We start from the raw sequence: 27,517 nt of genomic DNA, 5'->3' as shown, positions 1-27,517 counted from the left end.
CTCTCGCTACGACAACACTGTGGTCTCAGCCTTGGTTAATGGAAGAAGAAACCATGTTTGTCCCTCCCTCTAGCCTCCAGCACAGCTAAATGTCCCATTGGATGGATATTATGAACAATACAATGAACATGACCTCTGAACACAAAAGTAAGAAACGGATAGTTGTGCAGTCGTAATGCCCTGGAGCCCACTATAAATAGGAATTAAATTAAAAACGTTATTTTAAGACTGTAGAAAATGAAACTCCATGAGGATCATGAATGTTTCAAATCTTTGCCATTACTGTCATAGTGAAACCATACATTGTGGCATTGACGCTCTACCTTACTGAGGCATTGACATTGTTATTGCAGAGTTGATGTTTCACACAGATTTGGTGCATGATCAAGCTTGTTTTTTCAGGGACTAGGCACAATTGTAAAAATTACACCAGATTTGACCACAAAGTTTATTCACATTGTTAAGGTATTTGAAAACACATCATCATTAAGTTGGTTACAGTGTATAACATTTTCTAGTTTCATTGGTAGGTTTTTTTCATTGAATTTGCAAAGTGTTAGTTTTTGTTGTTCGTTGAAGGCTATTCTTCAAAAAAAATACCTTTATTCAAATCAGCACCAATAATTTAAAAAATGCTATACTACGAAGCAAGAGAAAATATTATTTTTAAAAGAACAATCATCAAAGAAATTTGTGGATATGAGTTTTCATAGAATAAATTAACATTAACATGGCACCACTTCAGTCTTGCTTGAGTGGATGGGGTTACAGTTCAGTATCTTTTAAGTTGTTAAAGATAAAAGCAAACTGAACAGAATATTATTGCAACATGAACCTACTTTAAAGATTTTACTAGGTTATAGTTCATGTAAGTACATCTGTGCATTAAAATAAAATTAGGCCCTAATCAATGGATTTCACATGCTTGAGAGCACAGATTAGTCAGTCACAGATACCTCTAAAAAAGGTTAAAGCTTGGATTATAAAACCAGTGAGTATCTTCTGTGGCCGTCACTTGTCTTAAGCAGCGCCACACATCCCGCGCCTCTTCAACGGCCGTGAGAAGAAGTTGGATATCGGCAGGAACTTGAACTCGGTGTTGTAGATGTCGATCCAGAGCATCTGAAACATGCTCAACGGCTGCCAGGTCTGATGACCATACAGGCCATGGAAGAACCGGCACATTTTTTAGCTTCCAGGACTGGTGTGCAGAACCTTGAAACACGGGGCCACGTATCACCACGATGAAACGATGTGTTGATGGTGTATGAAGGGCACAACAATCGGTGCCCTCATCAATTGTCACCAATGAAATTAGTTTGTTGGTAGGCCGTGTCCAATGAAATTGGTTTGTAGGCCGTGGCCAATGAAATTGGTTTGTAGGCCGTGGCCAATGAAATTGGTTTGTAGGCCGTGGCCAATGAAACAAGTTTGTTTGCCGGCCGTGGCCAATGAAATGAGTTTGTTTGTAGGCCGTGTCCAATGAAATTGGTTCGTAGGCCGTGGCCAATGAAACAAGTTTGTTTGCCAGCCGTGGCCAATGAAATGAGTTTGTTTGTAGGCTGTGTCCAATGAAATTGGTTTGTAGGCCGTGGCCAATGAAACAAGTTTGTTTGCCGGCTGTGGCCAATGAAATTAGTTTGTTGTTAGGCCGTGGCCAATTAAATTAGTTTGTAGGCTGTGGCCAATGAAATGAGTTTGTAGGCCGGGCATGGCCAATGAAGTGAGTTTGTTGGTAGGCCGTGGCAAATTAAATTAGATTGTTGGACGTGGCTGTCCGTACCGTAAATGTACCTCCATTGTGTGGTTCACAACATTGACATCAGCAAACTGTTGCCACCTGATGCCAACAGAGTCCTGACTGGTACAGTTGAAACCAGAATTAATGCGTGAAGAACAGACTTCATCAGTGTGCCAGTGGCCATCAAAGGTAAGCATTTGCCCACTGAAGTTGGATATAAAACCAGACAGCAGTCTGGACAAGGCCCTTGAGAGGTTGGCAAACATGCAAAGTAGCTTCCCTGAGACGGACTCTGACTCTTTGTGCAGAGATCGTTTGTTTATGTATCAGCTGTCCAGGTGGCTGGTCTCAATCAATCCATAAGTGAAGATGTTGGATGTGTAGGGCCTGGAATGGCGTGAATACACAAGGTCTGCAGCTGTGAGGTCAGTGGGACAAACTGACAGATTCTCTAAAACAACACTGGAGGTGGCTTATGGTAGAGAAATTGCCATTAAATTGTCTGGCAACAGCTCTGGTTGGCATTCCAGTTGCTCTCTAAACCAACACTTGAGACATCTGTGGCACTGAGTCGTTTTAAATAACTGACCAGTGGTGTACTGTAACATGTCCGGTAAAGTAATGTACTGCAGTGTCCTTTTATTGTCTCCGGCACAAGGTGCACCTGTGTAATGATCATGCTGTTTAATTAGCTTCTTGATATGCCCAGATATATCTGTCAGGTATATCATCTTGGCATGCCCACTAACAATATTAGTGTAAACAATGCTTTTAATGTAAACAATGCTTTTTAGTGCATGTGACCATCACGTAACATGTTGCATTCATATTCCTTTCAGCGTGTAATGGATAAAAAAAATAAAAAAAATAACTCTTGACAAATTATGTTATAGCATCTATTGTTATATTTCCCCAACTTTTATAGGTTTGTTACAAGTTGTTATAACACGTTGGCTATGACTGCTTAGTTAAAAAAAAAAATCCAAGGGAATATATTCTTGATTAGTCTAAGAGGATAGTAGGTGGTAGTTTAAAGTGGTTATGTAGTATTTTGAGGGGACTTCTGACGAAGCCCCTGTGCAATATTTGGATGAAGCGGCATCGCAAGGACAAAGTTCAAACAGTGTCTTCTGATAGAACGACCTTGCTCATCTTCGATAATAATTTAAGACTTTGTTAAACCTATACATTGATTAGGATAGAGAATGATCACGCCCTTTGTTAAGACCGCTCAGACAGACACATAAAACACATAACTGTCATTAATACAATGTTGCTACCAGATTGTTGTTGTTATAATGATTCTTGGTATAACCGAGCCCTGAGTTGGCACGCACTGTAAATAAATAGGCGCTGTGCATAAAGAAGGCAGAGTCGCAAAAGCAAACGAGAGCTTATTTTGTATAGGATATCTGGATGGAGAAATCTCCTCAATCTTTGGTTCTTTTTCATTTTTAAAGACGATTAAAGATTTGTTTGCCTTTGAGATGTGTCAGATCAGAGTGACACATGCCGAAAGGAGAGTTAGAGATAAGGAACGTGAATCAGCCAAGATGTTGTCCTCACAAGGCCTTTAAAAGCTGGTGTTGTCTGGGACCAGCTTCAAACATGACCCAATATTAAAATAAAAATGTTAACAACAATCAACCAAAATGCAATCAAATTTAGGGTCACCAGCCATCAGTTCAAATTGGTGCTCTAAGCATCGCAAGTCATGGCGGGCACATTGGCCAGCGCAACCACAAGGCGTTCATACACCTGAATGCCCTTGAGGAAGACCTGCTCATTTAAAAACTCGTTGTGGTCATGCAGCAAAATAGGGGTCCGGTTCATTGGGGAGAAGCCAATAGCAGGGAGACCCACCTACAGCGGCAAGAAAAACAATGTTAACATAGCTATGGCAAAATCTTCGTCATATAATCAAAAAGTCCATCGCAACTACTCCGACTCACTGCTCTGATGAAGCGACTGTCCGTGGCTGCAGGGAAAATCTCCTTTTCTAAAGTCATGTTCCTGAATGGAGAAGAATTCAGATGAAGCTTGACTTGTGTGTGTGTGTGTGTTTGTGAATTTATGTGCATTTGCATCTGTCCTCCTCACATGGCTTTGCAGGTAGTGCTGAAGGCGTTCCACCAGGGGTCACTCTCGTCTGTGGACGTCATATTCTGATTCATGTGTTTCTACAACGAGGACATAGAACATTTGGAGATGTATCCACGTGGTGCCTTCTAGTATTAGACAGACGGCTTCCTTTAGGTACAGTGTGAATGTGACCCCATCAAGAAAACATCTCATAGCGCCCTCTACTGCTCCTCACTGAGTACTACTGACCTGTGCAAAATCATATGTGATGCCTTCCCCCGCCTCCTTACACCACTGTTTTATCTGCTCCTCAAACTCCTGACAACAGAACAAAAAGGATGGTGAACTCAGTGTTGAGCGTAGCTGTGAATAACAAACCGGGCAAAAGCACAAACCTGAAGATTGACAGTGGGCGGTATTCTCAAGTCAAAGCTGACGTCCATCTCGGCAGGGATGACATTGTAGGCCACTCCTCCTTTCACCATGGTCATGTTTACCGTGGTGACGTCACCAAGAGTGAAGCACTCACTGGTGTTTAATCTGTGACACACACGTGAACAGAAGTCACACACGTGAACTTTAAAATCGTCATGGCTCCCTCTAGTGGCTGGGTTAACTCTGTCATCTCTCTTCCTTTTAAACCCATTAACAGTCATCTCTCTTCCTGTCCATCTCCCATGGCTCCCTCTAGTGGTCAATTTAATTCTGTTGTCTCTCTTTCTAAACTGTTATGGCTTCCTCTAGTCAGAATGACTTGGTTGACTCTGAGATGGCTCTTCCTATTAAACCGGTGTTCCCAGGTCCTAAAGCATTCAGGGCAGGGGGGCGTCCAGGGGAAGGGTTGAGAAACACTGTGCTAAACTGTCATGGCTCATCTCTAGTGGTTGGTTTAATCCTGTTGTCTCTCTTCTCTTTAAACTGCTATGGCTCCCTATTCTGGCTTGGTTAACTCTGACATGGCACTTCCTGTTAACAACAGTTATGGCTCCCTCTAGTGACTGGATCTCTTTCTCTCTTCCTGTTGATCTCACCAACCTTCCTTTCTCCTTCTCTCTGAAGTCCAGGAAGGAGTTGATTATACTGCGCTGAGAGAAGGGAAACAGACACAGGCAGATAAGTGTGTGTGTGTGTGTGTGTGTGTGTGTACATTTCCCCACCTAAAATTCATGAGATTGTCCTGACATTTCAGTTTACACATACAACACATAGACAGACTTACACATATACTTCCACCAAGTATCAATGAAAAGTACAAATCATGGAAGATCATGTCGAGTCCTCTGTTGGCTGCACATTTCAGCGCTTACTATGTTCTCAGTTTTACTGAGCATAATTCCCAGACAGGGAATTCCCTGACATTCCCGTTCCCATACCCACAGATGATACATTGAGTTAAAACATTTTCCATAAAATGCTTACAGAACAAAGGAGAACAAAACATGATCCACCTTAAAATATTTCCTTATAAAACAGAGACGTTTTTGTCCGTATAAATCCGTCCTGTGCATTTTCCCCACTGTATCCTGTGGTCCAGCACAACACCCAGGGGTGGTGGGGTTTGGAAAACCCCCCGGCTGGGGATCAAGGAAGTCTTACCAGTTTCTCCGCAGCTGTGTTCTCCACAAACCTAGAGCCGTGACCCGGATTGCCTGGACAGCGGACCGTAATCCCTGAAAGCAGACACACACACACACACACACACACAGGCTCTCAGTCAATTCACTGTCCCTAGACTCCAGGCAATCCGTGCCCCCATCTCCCACTCCCAACCCGTTGTTGGATAAGGTCAAAGTGGAGGGATCTCACGGAGGGGGGGTGGGGGGGGTCGTGCTGGAATAGCAGAGGACTGGAATCGAACCTAAGCTCACACCTGTGCGCGTGTTCCCAAGGCGGTAGCTGAACCGCCCCGGGCCAAAGGGGGAGAATCTTTGCCATGATACAACACACTGTACTCACACCAGGGATTCCTCTCGCCATAGAACACAGTGAAGGCTTCCCCAGGGTTGGCAAGACCTGGAAAACAGAAAAGCCTGTCACATCACTGAAGTACTGGGGGGAGAAAGTGAAAGTAAATGCAGGGTTGTCTCCGATTTTGTGTTCTCCCACAATTTAGCATCATTCAGCTTTTGCTCCAGAACTGCTGCTAAAGATAAAACCAATTTTACGTAAATATCAAACAGATCATTTTATTTTGTGGCTTCAGAGGCCTCTCTCTACATATACTTACAGGAAACCGTTTCAACTGAGTGAGAACCACATTGTGCACTGTACATTTGTCCTCATATTGTACAATCCATCTCCACTATTCTCACTGGCCTATGCTAAATATAGTTTACATTTACAGGATATTTCTTTATATTCATCTAAAAAAATATACAGTGCTCAATTCAACCATTGTAATCAGTGGCCAGCCCCCGGGATCTTCAGTTATCACAAAAACACCCTCTCTAGCAATGATGTAAATTCATAAAAGTGTGAGGAAACTTTAACCCCTGTGAGTGTTATAAACAAGCAAAGGTGACAGTTTTTCTTGGATTAAATCACGATTTAACTCCACTTATCTACTTTGAATCTGTTGAGTCAGACACTTAATTATTAACAAACATAATCAGTGCTTGACATTAACTTTTTGCTCACCAGCCACTGTGGCTACAGGTTTTCCACAGTTACTAGCCACTCAGCATTTTCACTAGCCACAATTTTGTTGTTGGGAATTAAGTTTCATTTGATTGAAGTTGACTATGATGTGCTACATAATAGTCTACTTTATTCACGCTGTCGGTCACACAAGACAATATTCCTAACAGAAATGGACCAGAATCAAACTGTATGCAGGTAGTCCTTATGGGAGCTGTAGGGTTGTAGCTTGTAGAGTCACTCACATTGCAAAGAGTTTATTATTTCAGATTGCTTTTCAGAAGACTAAATTTTTTTTTTATTGTGTGCATACATACACGCTACAATGTCCTTCCTAATAGCAACCAAAATATACAAGCAAAATATTTATTCTTAACCTAGGCCCATGTTATTTAAAAGGAAATATGAAATCACTCATCAGTTTTATAATTAATCACAGTCAATATTATTGTTGTCTATTTTCGTTGTTATGCTATGTTATTGTTAATATAGACATGCATAAACGAAACAGAAGTGTATATATGGCAGCCTTGTCACGTTATTTCTTTCCCCATCCTTGCCTTGACGTCACATGGTTTGTCTCCCTCCCACAACTTCCTGAAGCTGTACTAGGCTCTGCTGCTGTTGCTGATCCAGCGTCTTCACGTTCATATATTTATATTGTTAGTGACATAAATATGTTAATTCTGTAATTTTTTATACTGTATATTGTCTATATAGCCTAATGATTTTGGTAACAGTACATACCCTAATCTGATGGTCTTTTCATAAGTCATTTTCATTTGTCTCGTGATCTCTCTTTAAATAAGGGTTAGGGTTGTGTGTAAAAGAAAACTAGGATCCATTTGTTTTTCCGACGTTACTCATCTTCGGGACGAGACCTGTGTGGTCCTGCATGCAGGAGCCTAAGACCCACCACTGATATGGGGCAGAGCCTAAGACCCAGCACCGATATGGGGCGGAGCCTAAGGCCTAGTACTGATATGGGGCGGATCCTAAGGCCTAGCACTGATATGGGGCGGAGCCTAAGGCCCAGCACTGATATGGCACACAAGTAATGGGTAATCAGACACAAACCAGGGAGGATAATGATCAGGCACCTGCAGGTATAATTATCTCTCTCCCGTGCTGTTTCCTTTGTTTAGAGAACTGTGGAGCCTGTTACACAGGAAAAAATTGTTTAGGGCCAGATCTCCCCATTCGACAGGCCTGACTCAACGGACTCGTTATTTTCCACCAGTCCTGCCCATTTCTTAATTTTCTTTTGACTTAGCCCCCAAACCCCTTCAGTTTCTTTTATTTACCTTCATCTAGTGCGAAGCCAATATTTAATTCCTGGAACTCTGGGAGTTTCACAAACGTCTCCATTCCTTTGTGACCTCCAACCTCCTCATCTAAGACATGGAAATCCAGAGCAAAAAGTATTAAAGTATATCAAAATAGCAATCATAATTACTAACAAGCCCTTTTGTAAATCAGGAGCCTGATTCCTCTCTAGGATTCTTCCTATGTTTCGACCCTTTTAGGGAGTTGTTCCTAGCCACTTTACATCCACCATGCTGTTGCTTGCTCTTTGGGGTTTCAGGCTGGGTGTTTTGTAAAAGTATTTGTGACAACTGCTGATATAAAAAGGGCTTTATAAAATACATCAGAATGATTGATATTGGCTTCGGAAAAGTATTCAGACTTCAACACGTTCTCCATATTTTCTTGTTTTGACTGAGCATATAACTGACTACATATTTTTTTCTGACCAATCTACACACAATACCCCATTATAAAAAATAAGTAATCAAGGAGTTTCTTGGGCATAATCGCTTTCATGCTCTAACCAATCAAGGTCTAGAGACATCTCAAGGACGGTTAAAGGACACTGGATGCATCTGAGCCTAATTTGCACAAGCAAGCGTTCTTCTATTTTCAATAATACCACCATTTTGAGGTATGTAGACTGATGGCCAAAAAAATTATTTAATCAATAAATTCAGTCAATAACACAGCATAATGTTGAAAAGGTGAAGGGGAATACTTTCAGAAGCCGGGTGGTTTTAAATGTGCTAGGTGGTTTTAAATAGCAATCCCCCCCGACACACACACACACACACACAATTTCATGGTGTCAAGTTTATGAATAAGGTCATGCCTTGTCACAACAACTCTCAGCAGGCTTGGAATAGTCTATGGTCAGAAACGTGGGTCCAATGCATTAACTATGGGCAACCCTGTCCAACAAACCTCCCACCCCAGACGGTGGTGCTAAGCCAATTTGCACCGCCATCTGCGGAACCCCCGGGCACTGTATGTAGGCCAGAATCTAGATTAGAACCATGGTCACAATGACGCAGCTGCACTATGGAGGCAGCGCGTAGACCACTGTGTCACTCGGGAGTCCCATTTGTGTTCTCTAATTTTAAACAGGACCAATAGGACCACAGGGGTAGTAATATGGTGCCTTTTGGGGTGCACTCAGGAAATGACTAGATTACTAAAGTAGTTAGTATTACATTCTGAAAAGCCTGTCTTAGCCAATGGCAAAGCATCCTACCTGGCACAAACATTAGGTGGATGGTACGCATTAACTTTTTCCCCTCTGCTTTGAGTCTCCTGACGGCCTCGATATACCTACGGGGAGAGTCTTACTGGTTAAATGGCACCCAAAATGGTAACATTATACATGGTAACATTTTACATGGTAACATTTTACATGGTAACATTTTACATGGAAAAATAGAAATGGGTGTAGAGTGGCAACATGCTGGTAACTTTACTAAAAGATTTCCCACAAATCCAAATTGGAGAATTCCAGATGTTGTGCTTATTACTTCTGCATTCTAAAAAATATTACCACAAACATATTTGGATAAATCAATTTTTCAGACCCAAAATTTTTGACTTTTTCCTTATCGTTAAAATACTACACTCACTGTATGGTGACAGACTTCATATCCTGCGTTCCTCGAGCAAAAATGTTGCCCTCTGAGTCTTTCACAGCAGCAAAAGCATCATACTTCCAGTGTTCCTAAAACAAGACAGTCACATGACAGGTTAATTTCCCCGTGTTCAATCAATCAAATCAAAAGTCCTATTTACAATGGGGAGAACAAGTATTTGATACACTGCCGATTTTGCAGGTTTTCCCACTTACAAAGCATGTATAAGTCTGTAATTTTTATCATAGGTACTCTTCAACTGTGAGTGGCAGAATCAAAAAAATCCAGAAAATCACATTGTATGATTTTTAAGTAATTAATTTGCATTTTATTGCATGACATAAGTATTTGATATATCAGAAAAGCAGAACTTAATATTTGGTACAGAAACCTTTGTTTGCAATTACAGAGGTCATATGTTTCCTGTAGTTCTTGACCAGGTTTGCACACACTGCAGCAGGGATTTTGGCCCACTCTTCCATACAGACCTTCTCCAGATCCTTCAGGTTTCGGGGCTGTCGCTGGGCAATACAGACTTTCAGCTCCCTCCAAAGATTTTCTATTGGGTTCAGGTCTGGAGACTGGCTAGGCCACTCCAGGACCTTGAGACGCTTCTTACGGAGCCACTCCTTAGTTGCCCTGGCTGTGTGTTTCGGGTCGTTGTCATGCTGGAAGACCCAGCCACGACCCATCTTCAATGCTCTTACTGAGGTAAGGAGGTTGTTGGCCAAAATCTCGCGATACATGGCCCCATCCATCCTCCCCTCAATACGGTGCAGTCGTCCTGTCCACTTTGCAGAAAAGCATCCCCAAAGAATGATGTTTCCACCTCCATGCTTCACGGTTGGGATGGTGTTCTTGGGGTTGTACTCATCCTTCTTCTTCCTCGAGTAGAGTTTAGACCGAAAAGCTCTATTTTTGTCTCATCAGACCACATGACCTTCTCCCATTCCTCCTCTGGATCATCCAGATGGTCACTGGCAAACTTCAGATGGGCCTGGGCCTGGACACTGAAATCCAACAGTACTGTTGTTTGCTCCTTGGGGTTTAAGGCCGGGTGTCTCTGTAAAGCACTTTGTGACAACTGCTGTTGTATAAAGGGCTCTATAAATACATTTGATTGATTGATTGATTGACATGCGCTGGCTTGAGCAGGGGGAGCTTGCGTGCGCTGCAGGATTTTAATTCATGACGGCATAGTGTGTTACTAATGGTTTTCTTTGAGACTGTGGTCCCAGCTCTCTTCAGGTCATTGACCAGGCCCTGCCGTGTAGTTCTGGGCTGATCCCTCACCTTCCTCATGATAATTGATGCCCCACAAGGTGAAATCTTGCATGGAGCCCCAGACCGAGGGAGATGGACCGTCATCTTGAACTTCTTACATTTTCTAATAATTGCGCCAACAGTTGTTGCCTTCTCACCAAGCTGCTCGCCTATTGTCCTGTAGCCCATCCCAGCCTTGTGCAGGTCTACAATTTTATCCCTGATGTCCTTACACAGCTCTCTGGTCTAGGCCATTGTGGAGAGGTTGGAGTCTGTTTGATTGAGTGTGTGGACAGGTTTCTTTTATACAGATAACAAGTTCAGACAGGTGCAGTTAGTACAGGTAATGAGTGGAGAACAGGAGGGCTTCTTAAAGAAAAAGTAACAGGTCTGTGAGAGCTGGAATTCTTACTGGTTGGTAGGCGATCAAATACCTATGTCATGCAATAAAATGCTAATTAATTATAAAACAATCATTCAATGTGATTTTTGTTTTAGATTCCGTCTCTCACAGTTGAAGAGTACCTATGATAAAAATTACAGACCTCTACATGCTTTGTAAGTAGGAAAACCTGCAAAATCGGCAGTGTATCAAATAATTGTACATCAGTAGTTGTCGGAAAGGGCTTTTACAGACACCCAGACTGAAACCCCAAAAAGAAAGCAACAACTGAGTTCATGCACAGTGGCATGGAAAAACTCCCTAGCAGGAGTGTTAGCCCTTATTACTCACTCATCATTAAGATGACAGAGCCTTTTCCAGACCTCTGAGGTTGGCTACCAGGGCACATTCAGTACTGCGAAACATTGTGTAACATTCAGATAGAAATATACCAAGCACAACAAATACACTGCTTCACTCACGCAGAGAAAAAACTGTGAGTTCTATTCATGGGATTTCTATTTGCAACATTCAAAAATGTCTGGGTAAGCGACTGTGGACCACGTCATTACCTGATAAACAGGGACAACGTCCGTGTGTGAATTGAGCAGAATGGTCTTCAGAGACGGGTTGGTCCCCTCCCAGGTCATCACCGATACCACTCTACCGGGGCAGACCTAGGGACAGGGAGGAGGAGCCGAAGTGATAACTGACATGTGAAAGACATTTGTGTCAAAGAGGAGGGGGTACTACACACCTCAATCTTTTTTATGGGTAGCCCAAGTTCTTCAGCAATTCCATCCAGGAACCTTAGCGCAGCATCTGTAGAGATTAACACAACCCAAGGGGCAATACTGTTAAACTGTGAAGAGGGTTGCACTAATATAGAAGACCCTAAATACAGTGCCTTTGGAAAATATTCAGACCCCTTCACTTTCTCAACATTTTGCTGTGTTATACACTTTTAAATGTCTACCATCAATCTTCACACAAGACATGATAATAACACGTGTAAAAAAAATTGCTAACAAAAACTTCTAATATTTAATGTACTTAAGTAATCAGACCCTTTGCCATGACACGCCCAAATTGATCTGTGAGGTATTCTGTGTCATTTGATCATCCTTGGGAATTTTCTTGAATTTGATTATAGTCCGCCTGAGGCAAATTCGATTAATAGGACATGACATGACCTTTCTATATGAGGTCAATCACTTTAATCAGCGAGTCAGACCATAAACCAAGCCAAAAGGTCCAAGGAATTATCAGTAGAAGTAGAATTGTGTCGAAACAAAGATATGTGGAAGGTTATTAAAATATTTGCTTAAGCATTTATGGGAGAACCTGCCAAGGACAACCATCTCTTCAGCACTCCATCAATCAGGCCTTTGTGGTAGAGTGGTTAGATAGAAGCCACTCCTGATTAAAAGGCATATGACATGCCACTTGAAGCACAGAAAAAAGATTCTGGTTCTAATCCTAGTCCTAAATCTGAATGGCAAGCATTAAATCTGGCGAAAACAAGATACTGTTTAATGCCTGGCTGATACCATTCCTATGGTGAAGCATGGCTGGTGGGAGCATCATGCAATGGGGATGTTTCTCAGCGGCAGAGATTGGAAGAATTGTCAGGATTGAGGGAAGGACGAAAAGAGCAAAATACAGAGAGGTCCTTGGAAGAAAACCTGACCTAGAGCACACAGGATCTTAGACAGGGGTGAGAATTAATATATTACCACGACAACAAAAATACACAGCCAGGAGACCTGAAGACGACAGGTCCTCATCCTATCTGACAGAGCTTAAGAGGATCTACAAGGAAGAATGGGAGAAACTGCATAATTTATAACTCATACCCAAGAAGACTCTGTGATTTCAGGTACTGAATAAAGGGTCTGAATACTTACATGAGATATTGAAATTATTTTATTTTTAATAAATTGGCACAGATTTCTAAAAACATGTTCTTGCTTTGTCAATGTGGCTTATAGTGTGAAGACTGATGGCAAAAATATAAATTCAGTCTAAAACAACAATAAGGGGAAGAGGGTGAAGTTCGATGCAGTCCCTCTGGTTAATAATTACTTCAATATACAGCAAACACAAACTGTCACCGTAATCATTAACTTGCAGGTTTGAGTTAAATAATGGGCACTCTGGACTCCATTAAAAGAGGCAAAGACCACTAGCCTGTGACTTTTGCCACCACTAGGCCACTAGTCACAGAAACAGACAGACAATGAGAAATAAAGCCTACAGCTATAAGACACTCACAGGTGTGTGACATTTATGCCCTAAACACTTAGTACAACAACCACATACCATGCAGTCAGAGTAAAATATTGACATGGACTGTCAGAAAAGACAGGTATCCTTGACCCACTCCAGGCCACTGCAGCCCATCATGGTGAATTAGATTTTTTTTTTGGTTGGCCCAAACCCATCAAAGTTCCCCCGTTCCTGCTCTATACAGTGCTAAGCTGACGGTCAAAATGTGCAAAGTGTGAATAAACGTTTTGATAAACATCCAATAAGAGTGTAATAAATGTCTAAGACATGCAGCATTTTAATCTAACCTTCTTTGGCAGATTCTTAGGAATTGATGATTTACCATAGTCAGGCTCTGGGTGGACAGTCCGGAGGCGGAGGTATTCTCTGAACAGGGTCACTGAGGAATCTTCACCCATGGTGCCCTGCCCACCACCGCCACCAACTCCATCTTTATCCGGCAACATGGTATCACTGTCTTTAACTGCCGGGGAAAAAAGAAACAGGTACACAGTTGTGTGTTTTTTGGTTTAACAGATTGAATTAGGATCAGAAGTCCTCGCAAGGATTGTAAAACAGGAAACATCTGCTGTTATTCTGACATTTTGCGGATCCCCACGAGAACAACATTTATTTCCGGCTTAGGGGGTTAGGTTGAGGGTCAAATTTAAGATTAGGTCTAGTGTTAGGAAGCAGGTTACTTCAAGGGGTTAGGTTTAGGGTTATTCATTAGTCTAAGTTATGTTTAAGCAAATGCTAATACTGACATTAAGGTTAGGTTAAAGTTTAAGGATCATTTATTCACTTTCTTTCTGGTCCCCACAAGGACAGGAATACACAACTGTGTGTTAGCTTTGGAACTTAACCTCACATTGGGCTGTTATGTAGGCACAGTAACAGTCCAATTTCCATACGGACTCACCACGTTCTGTTCCGGAGCTCTCTCTCTTTTTCTCTCTATTTATGTACACATGTAGTGATATTCTGTCAGCACCAAAATTCCTTAACAGTCTAGTAGTGTATATATATATTTAAAGGCAATGTTTGGCTTCAGGATAAGTTTTTTTTTATTTAAACAAAAAGTAGGGATTACAAATATTGCAAATGTGTTTTAGATCAGGGTTATAATTCGAGTAAAGTTTAGGTTTAGGACTAGATATTTTTAAATATTAGGGGAGCAAATGTTAGGGGAAATAAAATGTTCAATATAAAATACTTGTTACTCCACAAAAAGACCCTCATATTGCACTAAAAGTGTGTGTGTGTAAGACAGCCCGAGACACTTAGCTATATAGTTACTGTTGCTATAAATTACTTTTACTAGTTTACCATTTAGCATATGGTCATTGTTTCGCATCATATATGTACAAAACTACTCTGCTGCACTCTACTGTACAGCTACATCCACATGACTAGCATTGAAAACCTGTAAGCTAGGCAGCTAGCTAGCTACCTGCCTACAAGGGATAAGATAGAAAACGTTAAACGTTAAATAATCTACATACATAGTTCAATTTGAAACATTCGCAAATTATACAAATGAGCTATATAGTTACGATAAGAAAAAAATGCTTATCGATTAAGACGATTTCATTGAGTTACTTACCTTGAAGATAGATCCCAAACGGCTGAATGGCTGTCCTATTGACTAACAGCTCACTTTCGATGGTTTTACAAGCGGTGTCAAAATACTGCTAAACAGCGCCCACTAGCGGCTATAGATCAAATCACTGTTGTTCACCAGCGGCTTGGCTCGGAAATCCATAACACAACCTCACGCAAAAGAAACGACGTACATGTACAATACCAGGCAAAGGTAAAGACACATCTACGATTTCAAGGTTATTTCCTTGTATTACAATTTTCCACCTTGTGGAAAAATAGTGTAGACATTAAAACTATTAAATAACGCCTATGGAATCGTGCAGTAACCAAAAAGGTGTTAAACAAATCAAAATGCATATAGCCTATAGATTATTTAAAGCAGCCACCCTTTTGCTTGATGACAGCTTTCCAAATACATCAGAACAAAGGAAAGACCGGTCTGATGAATTTTTTTCATGTTTCTTGACCTTTGCAAGTCTCTTCTTATTGGATCCTTCTGTAGTGGGTTTGTTTCAGCAATTTGACCACAAATGCCTGATTCATCGTGTGAACAGTTTATGTTGAGATTTTTCTGTTATATGAACTCTGTGAAGTATTTATTTGGGCTGCAATCTGAGGTGCATTTAATGACAGATTTTTTGAGGCTAGTAACTCAAATTAATCTTTCCTCTCCAGTCGTTTCTTTTTGCTTATCTGAGCAGTTCTTGACACAATATGGACAACTACAGTACAGACATAATGATGGTCTTCTGTATACCAACCCTAACTTGTTACAACCCATCTGAATGGCTCAAATGCATTCAGAATGAAATAAATTCCACAAACTTTTAACAAGGTATACCTGTTGACTGAAATGAATTCAAGATGACTACCCGATGAAGCTGGTAGGGGGGATGCGGAGTGTGCAAAGCTGTCATCAAGGCAAAGGAAACCTATAAAATTTATTTCGATCTGTTAAAAACGCTTTTGGTTGCTACATGGTTCCATATATGCTGTTGCTTAGTTCTGATGTCTTCACTACTAATCTAAAATATGGAAAATAGTACAACAAAAATACCCTTTCATAAGTATGTGCAAACGTTGGACTGGTATGGTACATTTCCAGTAACAAACGGTTATAATCACAAGGTATGTTCCAGTAGATCTTGAAAACATTGATTGTTTTAATCAGCATCAACCGCCTGTATCCTTGTATTTGATCCATTGCATATTGTTTTGTAAAATAGACAATAACTGAAATACATAAAATATTCTGTAGTCTTTATTAAAGGAAATGTAAAGCAGTAACAGCAAACTCAAAGAGAGGACGATTGTTTAAGCCATTTAAATGTTGAGGCTTTTCTCATTTGTTGTCCCGTCAAAATAAAATCCCCTAGTATGTACACATTTGTCATAATTTAAAATAAATAGTGGTCATTGTCACAACATAAAAATGGAACGGAGTGTACTTTTTTTTGCTGTAACATCTTTCTCATGCATGCACACGCACACACGCGCACACAAATTCAGAATAAACTTCAACATGAATGTTATGTTATTGTTAGTCGTTGTCCTAGTTTCTGAATCTTGAGATCCAGTATATCTTTGACAAGTATTGATTGAATCACTTTTTTTTTTTTTTTTTTTATAACTTAAATGAGAGGTTCTTTACCACAGATGTCACACATTTGTCACAGTTCATTTGTCTAAACAGGATAATATTCACCATTACACAAACAAAAGCAAATGAGGCGAAACAGGAATAAATTACCTGATCTCATCTAATAAGAATTGTTTGTTTTCCTTTTCTCTTTTCATTTGCAAAACACTTTTCTATGGAATGCACTAATGAATACGACCCTGGTTTGACCACTTCATTCTCACGTCAACTGATACTGATCATCATGGAACCAGTAGTGATGCCAAGTAAAACCCAACAGTCACTGATTCTAGCCTTTGAATTTGCATATATTCTGTACTTAATGCTTAACTCAAAGAGTAAACTTCATTTAGACTTTCTCTCGATTTGATGAAATGACAACAAAAGCATTGTAATGGAAGCCACTGTACCAGGGTGACGAGGGGTCGATGTATAATATCAAAAGTGCCCTATTATCCCAGAGGACTACTTTTTAAAAATTGCGTATCATTACTCTGCTTCGACACAAACGCAACCCTGTATATCCCATCATTCCCTCTTTCCCGCCATCTTATCCCTCCTCTCACTCCAGTTTGCTGAGAAAGTCCAACAATGCTTGGTGGAACTCCTTAGGTTTGTCCATGTAGCAGGCGTGGCGCGCCCCTTCCATTTTCAGGACTGAGTGATGTGGGAGCTGCATCAGGTTCTTGTGGGACTGGGCCCCGAGGTTGGTGTCCAGGGCCCCAAAAACAATGAGAGTAGGAGTCTACACAGGGACACAGGACAGAGCAGCAGTCAGGACAGTACATCAGTGCAGGGCCGCAAAGTTCTAGAAACTATATGAACATTTAACAGATAGCCAAGACCCAAGGTAACTGGAATCAGGGTTGAAGAAGCAGGTTATCCTAGAATCCTTCACCCTGAAAATGAGCCAGAAATGCATGGACCACATGGATTTTTTTTTATGTTAGTCAGCTTTACTAATCATATCAGTATTTTATGTAAGTGTTACATCGGCACATCTATATCCTAAACCAGAAAGTGTAGTCTGTTTTGTTTTCAAGAGCTGATGACAATTTCTGTGAATTCCCAACAGATATTTAATACACCATTCCTGCCACATAGTGGTTATTTCATATGAATGTACACTCACCTAAAGGATTATTAGGAACACCATACTAATACTGTGTTTGATCCCCTTTCGCCTTCAGAACTGCCTTAATTCTACGTGGCATTGATTCAACAAGGTGCTGAAAGCATTCTTTAGAAATGTTGGCCCATATTGATAGGATGGCATCTTGCAGTTGATGGAGATTTGTGGGATGCACATCCAGGGCACGAAGCTCCCGTTCCACCACATCCCAAAGATGCTCTATTGGGTTGAGATCTGGTGAATGTGGGGGCCATTTCAGTACAGTGAACTCATTGTCATGTTCAAGAAACCAATTTGAAATTATTCAAGCTTTGTGACATGGTGCATTATCCTGCTGGAAGTAGCCATCAGAGGATGGGTACATGGTGGTCATAAAGGGATGGACATGGTCAGAAACAATGCTCAGGTAGGCCGTGGCATTTAAACGATGCCCAATTGGCACTAAGGGGCCTAAAGTGTGCCAAGAAAACATCCCCCACACCATTACACCACCACCACCAGCCTGCACAGTGGTAACAAGGCACGATGGATCCATGTTCTCATTCTGTTTAAGCCAAATTCTGGCTCTACCATCTGAATGTCTCAACAGAAATCGAGACTCATCAGACCAGGCAACATTCTTCCAGTCTTCAATCGTCCAATTTTGGTGAGCGGAGATGAGTGGTACCCGGTGGGGTCTTCTGCTGTTGTAGCCCATCCGCCTCAAGGTTGTGCGTGTTGTGGCTTCACAAATGCTTTGCTGCATACCTCGATTGTAACGAGTGGTTATTTCAGTCAAAGTTGCTCTTCTATCCGCTTGAATCAGTCGGCCCATTCTCCTCTGACCTTTAGCATCAACAAGGCATTTTCACCCACAGGACTGCTGCATACTGGATGTTTTTCCCTTTTCACACCATTCTTTGTAAACCCTAGAAATGGTTGTGTGTGAAAATCCCAGTAACTGAGCAGATTGTGAAATACTCAGACCGCCCCGTCTGGCACCAACAACCATGCCACGCTCAAAATTGCTTAAATCACCTTTCTTTCCCATTTTGACATTCAGTTTGGAGTTCAGGAGATTGTCTTGACCAGGACCACACCCCTAAATGCATTGAAGCAACTGCCATGTGATGGGTTGATTAGATAATTGCATTAATGAGAAATTGAACAGGTGTTCCTAATAATCCTTTAGGTGAGTGTACAACAGGGAACAAAGGTCATGGTTATGTAAACGTTTCAGAAATGAACAAAAACATGCAAATATTGAAAAGATCACAGAGACGTTACTGAAAGAGGCCCTCAGTAATTTAATGTAATAGTTAACGGAGTTAAAACACACGCTAAGACTGCATTTGAGCCCAGTCAGGGATAATCTTAAACCAATCAAGGACAAGCCCAGATCAAAATGGAACTGAACCTGCTGTTGGTGCCCTTCCCTGTGGACTGAGAGAATCAAGTCAAGTTCCCTATCACACATTCCAGACTGTAAAATTCCATTACCCAGAATGCCAGCATAACTCTAACCTGGATGCTCTGGTACTGCTGCGGGGTGAAGCTCCGGGTCCCCACAGGGGCTATGGGGATGAAACCGTGCAGTTGGGCACTGTGTTTCATCAGGAAGGGGATGGAGTAGTGGCCACTCATTGAGGGGCTGAGCAGCACCGCTGTCCGCACGCCCAGTGCCTCCATGAACCTTCCCAGAAGGTCGACCCGGTGCTGGTCAGTCTTCACAGCGTCCGAGTCTGGAGAGTTCCCAAATCCTTGTGGAAGGATGGCAGGGATCAGCAGAAAAAAGACAAGAAAGAAAAAATACTTTTTGCATTAGGTACAGTTCAATCTCCATTATTACTTCAGAGTTGAAACTTTACTGCATCTATATCGCATATTCTGTAGGCTGAACATGTTATGCTTTTTGTCAGTGTTCTGTGTATATTGTCTATATAACATTACTGGCTGCAATATAAAGACAGATACATTTAAACCAATGGTATGAAGTAACTTCTTTATTTTTGCAATAAAGCAAACAGATGAAGCAGTTTGACCATTGCAGATTGCTGAAATGTAAATGCATTTGAGACAGCTGAACAACATGACCTTCTCAAGCCTGAATGTGATTGGAGCTAGTACCTGGTAGGTCCACAGCCAAGGCCTGGTATCCATTTGTGGCCAGCAAGGCCAAGGTGCCCAGTTCCTCCCATGTTTTGGAAGAGAAGGCCTGACCATGGAGAAGGACCACTTGCAGCCTGTGAAAGAAAGACAATTAGGTGTTTAAGTGACCATTTACTTCCTTCTTCTCTCACTGCCAATCAAATGGGTAACCTTTGCCCGGGTGAACCACAGCTATCCAATCTCTACAGCGCATAATGCAGCAACACGTCCATTAGCCTCAGCCCATGCACTGCGGGCTTGTATTGCCACAATGTGTACATCTAAACAGCTTCCAGATAAGTTGTTGCCGCTCTAATTCCAATGGTGACACACAAGTAAACCAATTTTTACTTCATATGAGATATGCCATGAGAGGAGATTTATTACACATTTGAATGTCTGACAGTTTTCAAAGTAGATATTTAGTGTTGCCAGTGGTGGTGACAAGCCTCACCTGGGAAGTATCTGCCTACCAGCCCCGTCAACCGGCAACGCTTCCCTGAAGAAGAGCGGGGGGTCCCCGGGTAGCTGACCCGTGCGGACAGATACATTGATGGCCGATGGCTGAGGGGGAGAAACAGCCGCCAGGCCCATCCTCTGGACATCCAGGGAAGGCTCCATGCTGCCCTGCCGAATGGACGGCAATAGCAGGTACAAAAGCAAAGTGGCAAGCAACACCAGGCCCAAAACAACAAGGCGGTTTCTAAGAAAATTCATTTCTGACAAACGTGTCCGACCTGGTGAGAATAACAGAGAGTGGTGATTTAGTAAGCAGTGACCACGAAGGTAGCTCTTACTACAGCATAGAAGAGACTAGCTACAGGTACTCAATCATTCCTGCCTCTATAGCTTGACATTTGTAAGTTGAATAATGAAGTTTTTGTTTATAGTATTGTGATAACAGTGGTGGCAAGTGAACTGGATGGCAGCCAATGTAGGACACGAAATGTGAGAGTAAACGGTAAACAATAACAACTGTGAAACGACCCATTCAATAAACCCATACACCCAATCAATAACGTCACCCATCCATGTGAAATAAAGCTACCTAGCAAACGTCATTAGCTAGCAAGCTAGCATGCAATATATAGCCTTGATCAGATAACGTAATTCATCCTGTAACACAAATTTCATACATGACTTACAATTTCTAAAATATATACACCTAGTTAATAGCTAAGTAATCCCAGTGTTACTAGTCCTTGACAGTTGCGTAGCGTAGGCTTATTTCCAGTAGCAGTTAGTGTTTCACATAAATAATTTCGTTAAGGAAATGTTGCTATGCGTTGTTTTCGTTCCAAGTCAGATCAAGATACTTACTTTAAAATAAGTGATGTACAAGTACAGGTAATCAAAGAAGTAGCAACTAATTAAAAACGACATCAATGGGATCTAGTAATCATAACGTTTGTTATATCTGTCAAATTGAGCAAATAACGAATGTTTCTAATGGAGCACATTTGTGGACGCACAACAACATGGCGGGGTAGCCACGACAGAAAGTGTACCGATTGATTCGATGTTGTTTTAGGTTTGTATCTGGCAAATTAGTAAATGTTTTTGCTGTGGTTCTCTTTTCGTGCATTTGGTGTTTGGATATGTAGTTAGATAATTACTCGCTCTGAAAGTAGTCTATGGTAGAAAATAGAATGCATTATTATTTTTAATATTTTTCTGCTAACATCCGCTAACTTTAGCCACTGCTAACGTTTGCTAACAATCAATGGAAGTGATAAGTGCAACCGTGCTTGGTCTACACAAACGGCAAAATAATATCAAAGTGAAGTCAAACCAAATTATTAAGTTAATTTGCCACAGGTAGCATTCAGCAGATATGCCAGAGCACATGGATTGGCATTCTGCTTTTCGTAGTTGAAAGGTGTCAATGTTGCGTACGCCTTTCAACAACAGGGCTCCACGCTGACCTTTTTTTGTTTTTGCAAGGGGCACGTGTACGTCAACGTTGACGCACAAATAAGTATCGGTGCACAAATTGCACTATTAAACGTATACTTTTCCTAAGCGCACAACATTCTGGGTGGTACAGCAATTAATTTAGGTGAATATTTCAGTAAAATACGTGTGCAGAGGAGAACCCTAAACAATTCTTAATTTATTACATAATTGATTAATTATAATTGATTAATTATGCTTTGTGTTTGTGTTTTTTAGGTGATACATCTGGTGCTTGACACGGGCTGAAATATGGTGCTGGTACTAATTTTGGGTGCCAGTACTGCTTATATTTAGGAGCATTTCCTCAGTAATTTATTGCTTTTAAGTTTTTAAGTCAAGCACAACTGCATTCCGTGGGATAACATGGAGCCCATTGATTTGGAGACAAAGGACCCTCCTAGCTCTCTATCTGGATATGCTAATGGGGAGATCATGACCCTGGAGATCTCGGACGTATCTCCGGACTTGCTGGTTCTCGAGGTAAAGGACAACCACCTACCTGAAAGTATCCATCGCGACCTAGACATGGAGACGGCTGCTGACTTTCACGAGGATGCTCATGATGATGAAGATGACGATGATGGGCATGGTAAGAGGAAACAGCGAGGGTGTATGATTGTAGGTCAGGCTAACCTGCTAAAAACGTATAGAAATACTTTGGAACAATTTGTAACGCTGTCCGTGTTGGCTCTGTCATCTGTTAAGGTTTTGCCAACGTGGAACTCCAGTTTTTTCCCTGTGATGCTTGCGAAGCTTCCTTCACCAGTGGGCCGGAGCTGGAGCAGCACTTCATTAGCTCTCATTCAATATGTGATTTGGCTAGTGAAAGAGGAAGACTGAAAGCCAAGTCAGTGGATATTGAAGGTGTCACGCCCCTGCACACGTGCACGACTTGTGGGAAAGTTTTCAAATACTTAACTTCATTCCGAAAACATGAGGAAACTCATAATGTCAAACCGCTGTACACCTGTAAGACTTGCGGGAAGGAGTTTAAATACCTAACTTCATTCACAAAACACCAGGAAACCCATATGCCAGACCAAGAAGAAAGACCAAGAGGAAGAACAATGAGAAGGTCAATCAAAGCAGTAGGCCTGAGCGTTAATCAAAAAATGAAGGGCCTTCACTCCTGCAGGCACTGTGGTAAGGAGTTCAAGTATGCAACATCTTTCATAAAGCATGAGAAGACTCACAGAATGACATTAACTAGAAAAAAACAGAGGAACACTACAAATTCTGAGATGATTACAGGCATTAGGAAAGAACCCACAGAAACTCACATACAGGCCTTCAGGAAACACAGTGAAGATGCTGAGGATCAGGAGGCATCTATTGTAATATCTTCTGACGATGAACTAGCCACCACTGCAGAGCAGCAAAAGCCTGACTCAAAACGTAGTCCTCCTTTTCCTTGTCAGGATTGTGGGAAGGTTTTTCAGTTTTTCAAATCTTACCAAAAACACCTGAAAAGACATGCTTGGGCACAGGGCAAAAGTGAAGGAGTGCTTCCTAATCAGAAACACAAACCTGAAGAAAACATAAGATGTCCGGTTTGTGGAAGAGCATTTAACAAGCAAACAACTCTCACCAAACACCAGACAGTATATCACCTGAATAACAATTCTGTCTTAAATGCAAATACTTTAACATGCTGTGAATGTGACCGCCATTTTGAAAAGGCAGATATTTTCCAAAAGCACAAGTGCTTCCACCTGCGTAAACACGTAAAGGCTTACATAGAGGCAGGTAGGGTGTGCCAACAGTGGGATGTTTTCCATTGTCAACTTTGTGTCTTAACGCTCACCAGTGGAATGGACTTTGAGAATCATGCCCGGGTCATACATCAGGACCAGTACCGAAAAATTGTAAAAGCGGTAGGCAATGTCAAGAAATGTATCATTAAAGACACGTTGAGAGGCTTGCAGACACGAAGGGATGACAATCAGACAACTGGTCTGGGAGGAACTAAAACAAACTCCAAAAGAGTTGGAGAGAGAGCTGGAGATACAACAAAACAATTCATTTGCAAGGATTGTGGGGAATGTTTCATGTATCATGCTTCGTTTAACTTCTGTGGGAAATGTTTAAAGGTTCGCAAAAACCTTAAGCGGTACCACTGCAAGGAATGTGGCCAATCCTTTGGACGAAAGGATCACCTAAAGCGCCACAGCTATTCTCATTCTGGCAGTTCCTTTATCTGTTCTGATTGTGGTATTAGATTCAGAGATCCAGGAGAGTTGCGGACACATGAAAAGACCCATCGCGTGAGAAACCACGTGTGTCAGCTGTGTGAGAAGCGCTTCGAACAGCAAGAGGAACTGATGTTGCACAGTGAAGTTGCCCATCCTGGACCAGATGGATATACTTGCCACCACTGTGGCAAAACCTTCAGTAAGGTCAAAAATCTGGGAAAACACAGAATGATCCATTCATACAAAACTCCCCATGTTTGTTCGCACTGCGGTAAGAGGTTCAAGAGGCAAGAGCACCTAAGAAGGCACGAGAGCCTGCACACCAACGAGAAACATCACCTTTGTCATTGCTGTGGGGATGCGTTTGTGAGAAAGGAAGACCTGAACACCCACCTCAGCAAAAAACACACAACGTTGGGTAGGGGAAATTGTCTTTGTAAGGCCTGTGGGATGACATTCAAGGACCGCAACTCCCTCAGAAGGCATAGGTATCACAGTCACACCAAGACTGGCAAGGTGTACCAGTGTGAGGAGTGTGGCCTAAGCTTTAGCCGCGCCGATCATCTGAAGCGCCACCAGAACACGCATTCTTCTGAAAGGCCCTTCTCATGCTCGATCTGTTACAAGGTATTCCACAGGGCAGACAACCTCAAGAAGCATGAGCGAAATCACAGAAACAAGTGGTTGGAGTACCTCAGCACCCGCCGCAGAAGTAAAACGTTGAAGATGGAGGGCAGAGTTTCTGAGAGCTCGAAGTGGAAACTGGGCCGTTCGGAGGCATCTGCCCTATTGAAGCTCATCCAAAGCTACTCCAAGCAGAAACACCAGACCTGCTATGTTTGCAAAAAGACTTTCAGAGGCCTTTACTATCTGAAGAGACACCGTCTACTGAATTGCGGTGGAGAAAGGAATACAATGATGGATTCATTCCGATACGGAAAAGAAACTGTTAAATGACCCACTTTGAGGTTTATAACCTGATATTTAAAAACAAAACTTACATTTTTGTAGAACTCGTCTGTGTATTTGTACAAAGTAAGCTGTAGCGTGTATTTTATGGTATAACGCATTTTCACTATGAGTTATAAAATCAGAATATTTAGAATGTCTTGATTACTGTATGAAATGCCTACTGTAGAAAACGAGAACGCACGTATGCCCCCCCAGTCATAGCCAAACATACTGGTATTGTAGCATTTAGGAAGAAAGCTTGCATGCAAAGTTTAGCAAATACTCAAGCTGGGTTTCCCCCCTTTTTTTTTCCTTTTGGAAGTGAACAACTTAATGTTGTGGTCTTAATAAAACAGACAGTGTTCAGAAGAAATACCTCTCCTTTTAGCCATCCACTATGTTGATGGCGGAATGTATTCGTGGCCCAGACTTATAGAAGTAGATCAGGAGGATAATGTGTTGATCATCATCCACACATATGTCACTATTCTTTCTCCTACATCTAAATTGTTTATATTATAGATGGATTCTTTTTGTAAACAGTTGTAACAGTACAATAAAAAGGTTTTGTGTTCACTGAAAAAGGTCAGATATGCATTTACATTTTACTAGCCTCTGTTGAATCTTTTTTCAAATGACTTTATTCACCTACTAAATACACAAAAAGCGGTCTTGCATTGACAGTCTGTTGATTCATGACATTTGCATAATTTTCACATTCTTCCTTTGCAATTCCAACTGTGTATACGTAAATAGTGTTGCACGTGCCAAACTCTGGGGATGCTGTTGAACGAGGGGACAGCAGTACCCATCATCCTGAGGGGTCAGAAATGGAAGGCTGAGGAGCAGGGGGGTGAACTGAGGAGCTCCCTAAACAAGCAGAGGCTCAGAGTCTGGTTTTACTTATAAAACAAGGCTTTCTCTGTACTCTCAAGCCCAATAATATTGCTTTTGGCTGCAGGAGATGACCCCCCCTTATAAATGGTAGAGATCCCAAAAAATGTAGGGGGGGGGGGGGGGCTGAACTGTTGGCAATAGGCACAGAGGGGTGGGTGAATCAGTAGAGAAGTGAAACGCTACCAAGCAGCAAACAAAAGCTCCTAACTTGAAAACATTAGACACAACCTTTCTGTTATGATAACAGTAACATCCCACTAAAATGAAATCGATATACTCATCATTACTGGGTGAAAGGCTCTGTTTGAAAAATAACTGAACACATTTGTCCAATATCCAAATTGAATTACTCATTTCAGGTTTAACAATCAAATTTAAATAATATGAATTATAATTATGAAATGAGAAGCTGTTAGCGGTTTCACGGCATTCATAAGCAGTGAACACCCAGACCCAGACAGAGGCCCCTAAAGAAACCCATAAAAAGGCTAGAGACATTTGCGGAGACATTTCAGGCAACAGAATGCAGTATAGAAACAAATGACAAATGATGTTTCACCTTACTTAGGGTTAGGTTGGCGTGTTGGGAGGTCCCTACTGATTCACACTGACAGCCAACATAAGTTCGCCAGGCCTAGCATAACCATATCCCCATTAACCACTAAAGCTACTCTTCCTGGGGTCTAAACATGGAACAGGCACTCAAAACAGGGATGACCACCACAGACACGGTAAAACACCTGGTTACCTGGTTTGGGGGGCCCGTTGCTGTCCCTGTCCTTGTCCACCTGATCACACTTCTGACCTAGTCTAAAATCAAATAGACTCTGGATTTAGCTCAGAGAAATGTATTTATTATTCCAATTGGACTCTTAATATCTCACCCGGCACAGACAGAAGAGGACTGGTCACCCCTCTGAGCCTGGGTCCTCTCTAGGTTTCTTCCTAAAATTCGACCTTCTTAGGGAGTTTTTCCTTGCCACTGAAATTCAACACTACTGTTGTTTGCTCCTTGGGGTTTAAGGCCAGGTGTCTCTGTAAAGCACTTTGTGACAACTGCTGTTGTAAAAAGGGCTTTAAAAATAAATTTGATTGATTGAAAACAAGCAAATTTGTTCAGAAGCCTGGTATACTGTTGTCTGTGACGATGATATGTGGTGTTCACATGTGTCAAACAAAGGACATGATGTAGGCTACAAATACTTCTATAAAACCCTCAAATGACTTATTTCTTGCTAATACTGAGGTTATGAAATGTGTATTTAACAGATGGCTACAGTGCATTCAGAAAGTATTCAGATCCCTTTTTCCAGATTTTGTTGTTACAGCCTTCTTTTAAATTTGATTAAATATATTTTTTGCTGATCAATCTACACATAATACCCCATAATTACCAAGCAAAAACTTTTGTTTGCAAATTTCTAGAATAAAACAGACCGAAATATCATATTTAAACAAGTATTCAGAACCTTTTACTTTTTTAAAGCAGCGTTGTCAGCAATTACAGCCTCAAGTCTATTTGGGTATTCTACAAGCTTGGCACACCTGTATTTGGGGAGTTTCTCCCATTCTTCTCTGCAGATCCTCTCACGGTCTGTCAAGAGGAATAGGGAATGTCGCTGGACAGCCATTTTGGGTTTCCAGAGATGTTTGATCAGGTTCAAATCTAGACTCTGGCTGGTCAAGCACATTCACAGACGTCTTTTTTCCTCGTC

The 27,517-nt window shown here is 41.6% G+C and overlaps 3 protein-coding genes across 6 annotated transcripts; 1 reads left to right on the top strand and 2 right to left on the bottom strand.

Moving 5' to 3' along the window:
- Nucleotides 1-446: 446 nt before the first annotated feature.
- On the bottom strand, nt 447-15,003 carry LOC105028113 (aminoacylase-1A). Its single transcript, XM_010900624.4, has 15 exons — nt 14,910-15,003; nt 13,647-13,787; nt 11,793-11,857; nt 11,608-11,712; nt 9,385-9,479; nt 9,006-9,082; nt 7,765-7,854; nt 5,780-5,836; nt 5,420-5,493; nt 4,859-4,908; nt 4,219-4,363; nt 4,073-4,141; nt 3,842-3,921; nt 3,694-3,754; nt 447-3,604 (listed from the first exon to the last, which is right to left on the bottom strand). The coding sequence occupies exons 2-15, from the start codon at nt 13,768-13,770 to the stop codon at nt 3,440-3,442; spliced, it is 1,257 nt and encodes a 418-aa protein (XP_010898926.2). The 5' UTR covers nt 13,771-13,787; nt 14,910-15,003; the 3' UTR covers nt 447-3,439.
- Nucleotides 15,004-16,151: 1,148 nt separating this feature from the next.
- Nucleotides 16,152-21,236, bottom strand: abhd14a (abhydrolase domain containing 14A). Of its 3 annotated transcripts, none has more exons than XM_013138151.4 (5): nt 21,127-21,236; nt 20,261-20,543; nt 19,786-19,901; nt 19,183-19,418; nt 16,152-17,292 (listed from the first exon to the last, which is right to left on the bottom strand). In XM_013138151.4, exons 2-5 carry the CDS (start codon nt 20,521-20,523, stop codon nt 17,110-17,112), a joined length of 798 nt encoding a protein of 265 aa, XP_012993605.1. In that variant the 5' UTR covers nt 20,524-20,543; nt 21,127-21,236; the 3' UTR covers nt 16,152-17,109. The 3 variants fall into 3 exon arrangements, with proteins under 3 accessions (XP_012993605.1, XP_010898928.1, XP_010898927.1); XM_010900626.5 differs by lacking the exon at nt 21,127-21,236 and adding an exon at nt 20,972-21,081; XM_010900625.5 differs by lacking the exon at nt 21,127-21,236 and adding an exon at nt 20,952-21,077.
- A 24-nt stretch (nt 21,237-21,260) lies between these two features.
- LOC105028126 (zinc finger protein 709-like) lies at nt 21,261-25,779 on the top strand. Of its 2 annotated transcripts, none has more exons than XM_020055883.3 (3): nt 21,261-21,337; nt 21,979-22,351; nt 22,468-25,779. In XM_020055883.3, exons 2-3 carry the CDS (start codon nt 22,126-22,128, stop codon nt 24,909-24,911), a joined length of 2,670 nt encoding a protein of 889 aa, XP_019911442.2. In that variant the 5' UTR covers nt 21,261-21,337; nt 21,979-22,125; the 3' UTR covers nt 24,912-25,779. The 2 variants fall into 2 exon arrangements, with proteins under 2 accessions (XP_019911442.2, XP_019911443.2); XM_020055884.3 differs by having other exon boundaries at nt 21,294-21,865.
- The last annotated feature ends 1,738 nt before the right edge of the window (nt 25,780-27,517 follow it).

This window comes from Esox lucius, chromosome 17, assembly GCF_011004845.1.
Source record: "Esox lucius isolate fEsoLuc1 chromosome 17, fEsoLuc1.pri, whole genome shotgun sequence".
NCBI lineage: Eukaryota > Metazoa > Chordata > Actinopteri > Esociformes > Esocidae > Esox > Esox lucius.
The sequence above is the reverse complement of the archived record's forward strand: the minus strand, read 5'-3'. Positions and strand labels throughout refer to the sequence as shown.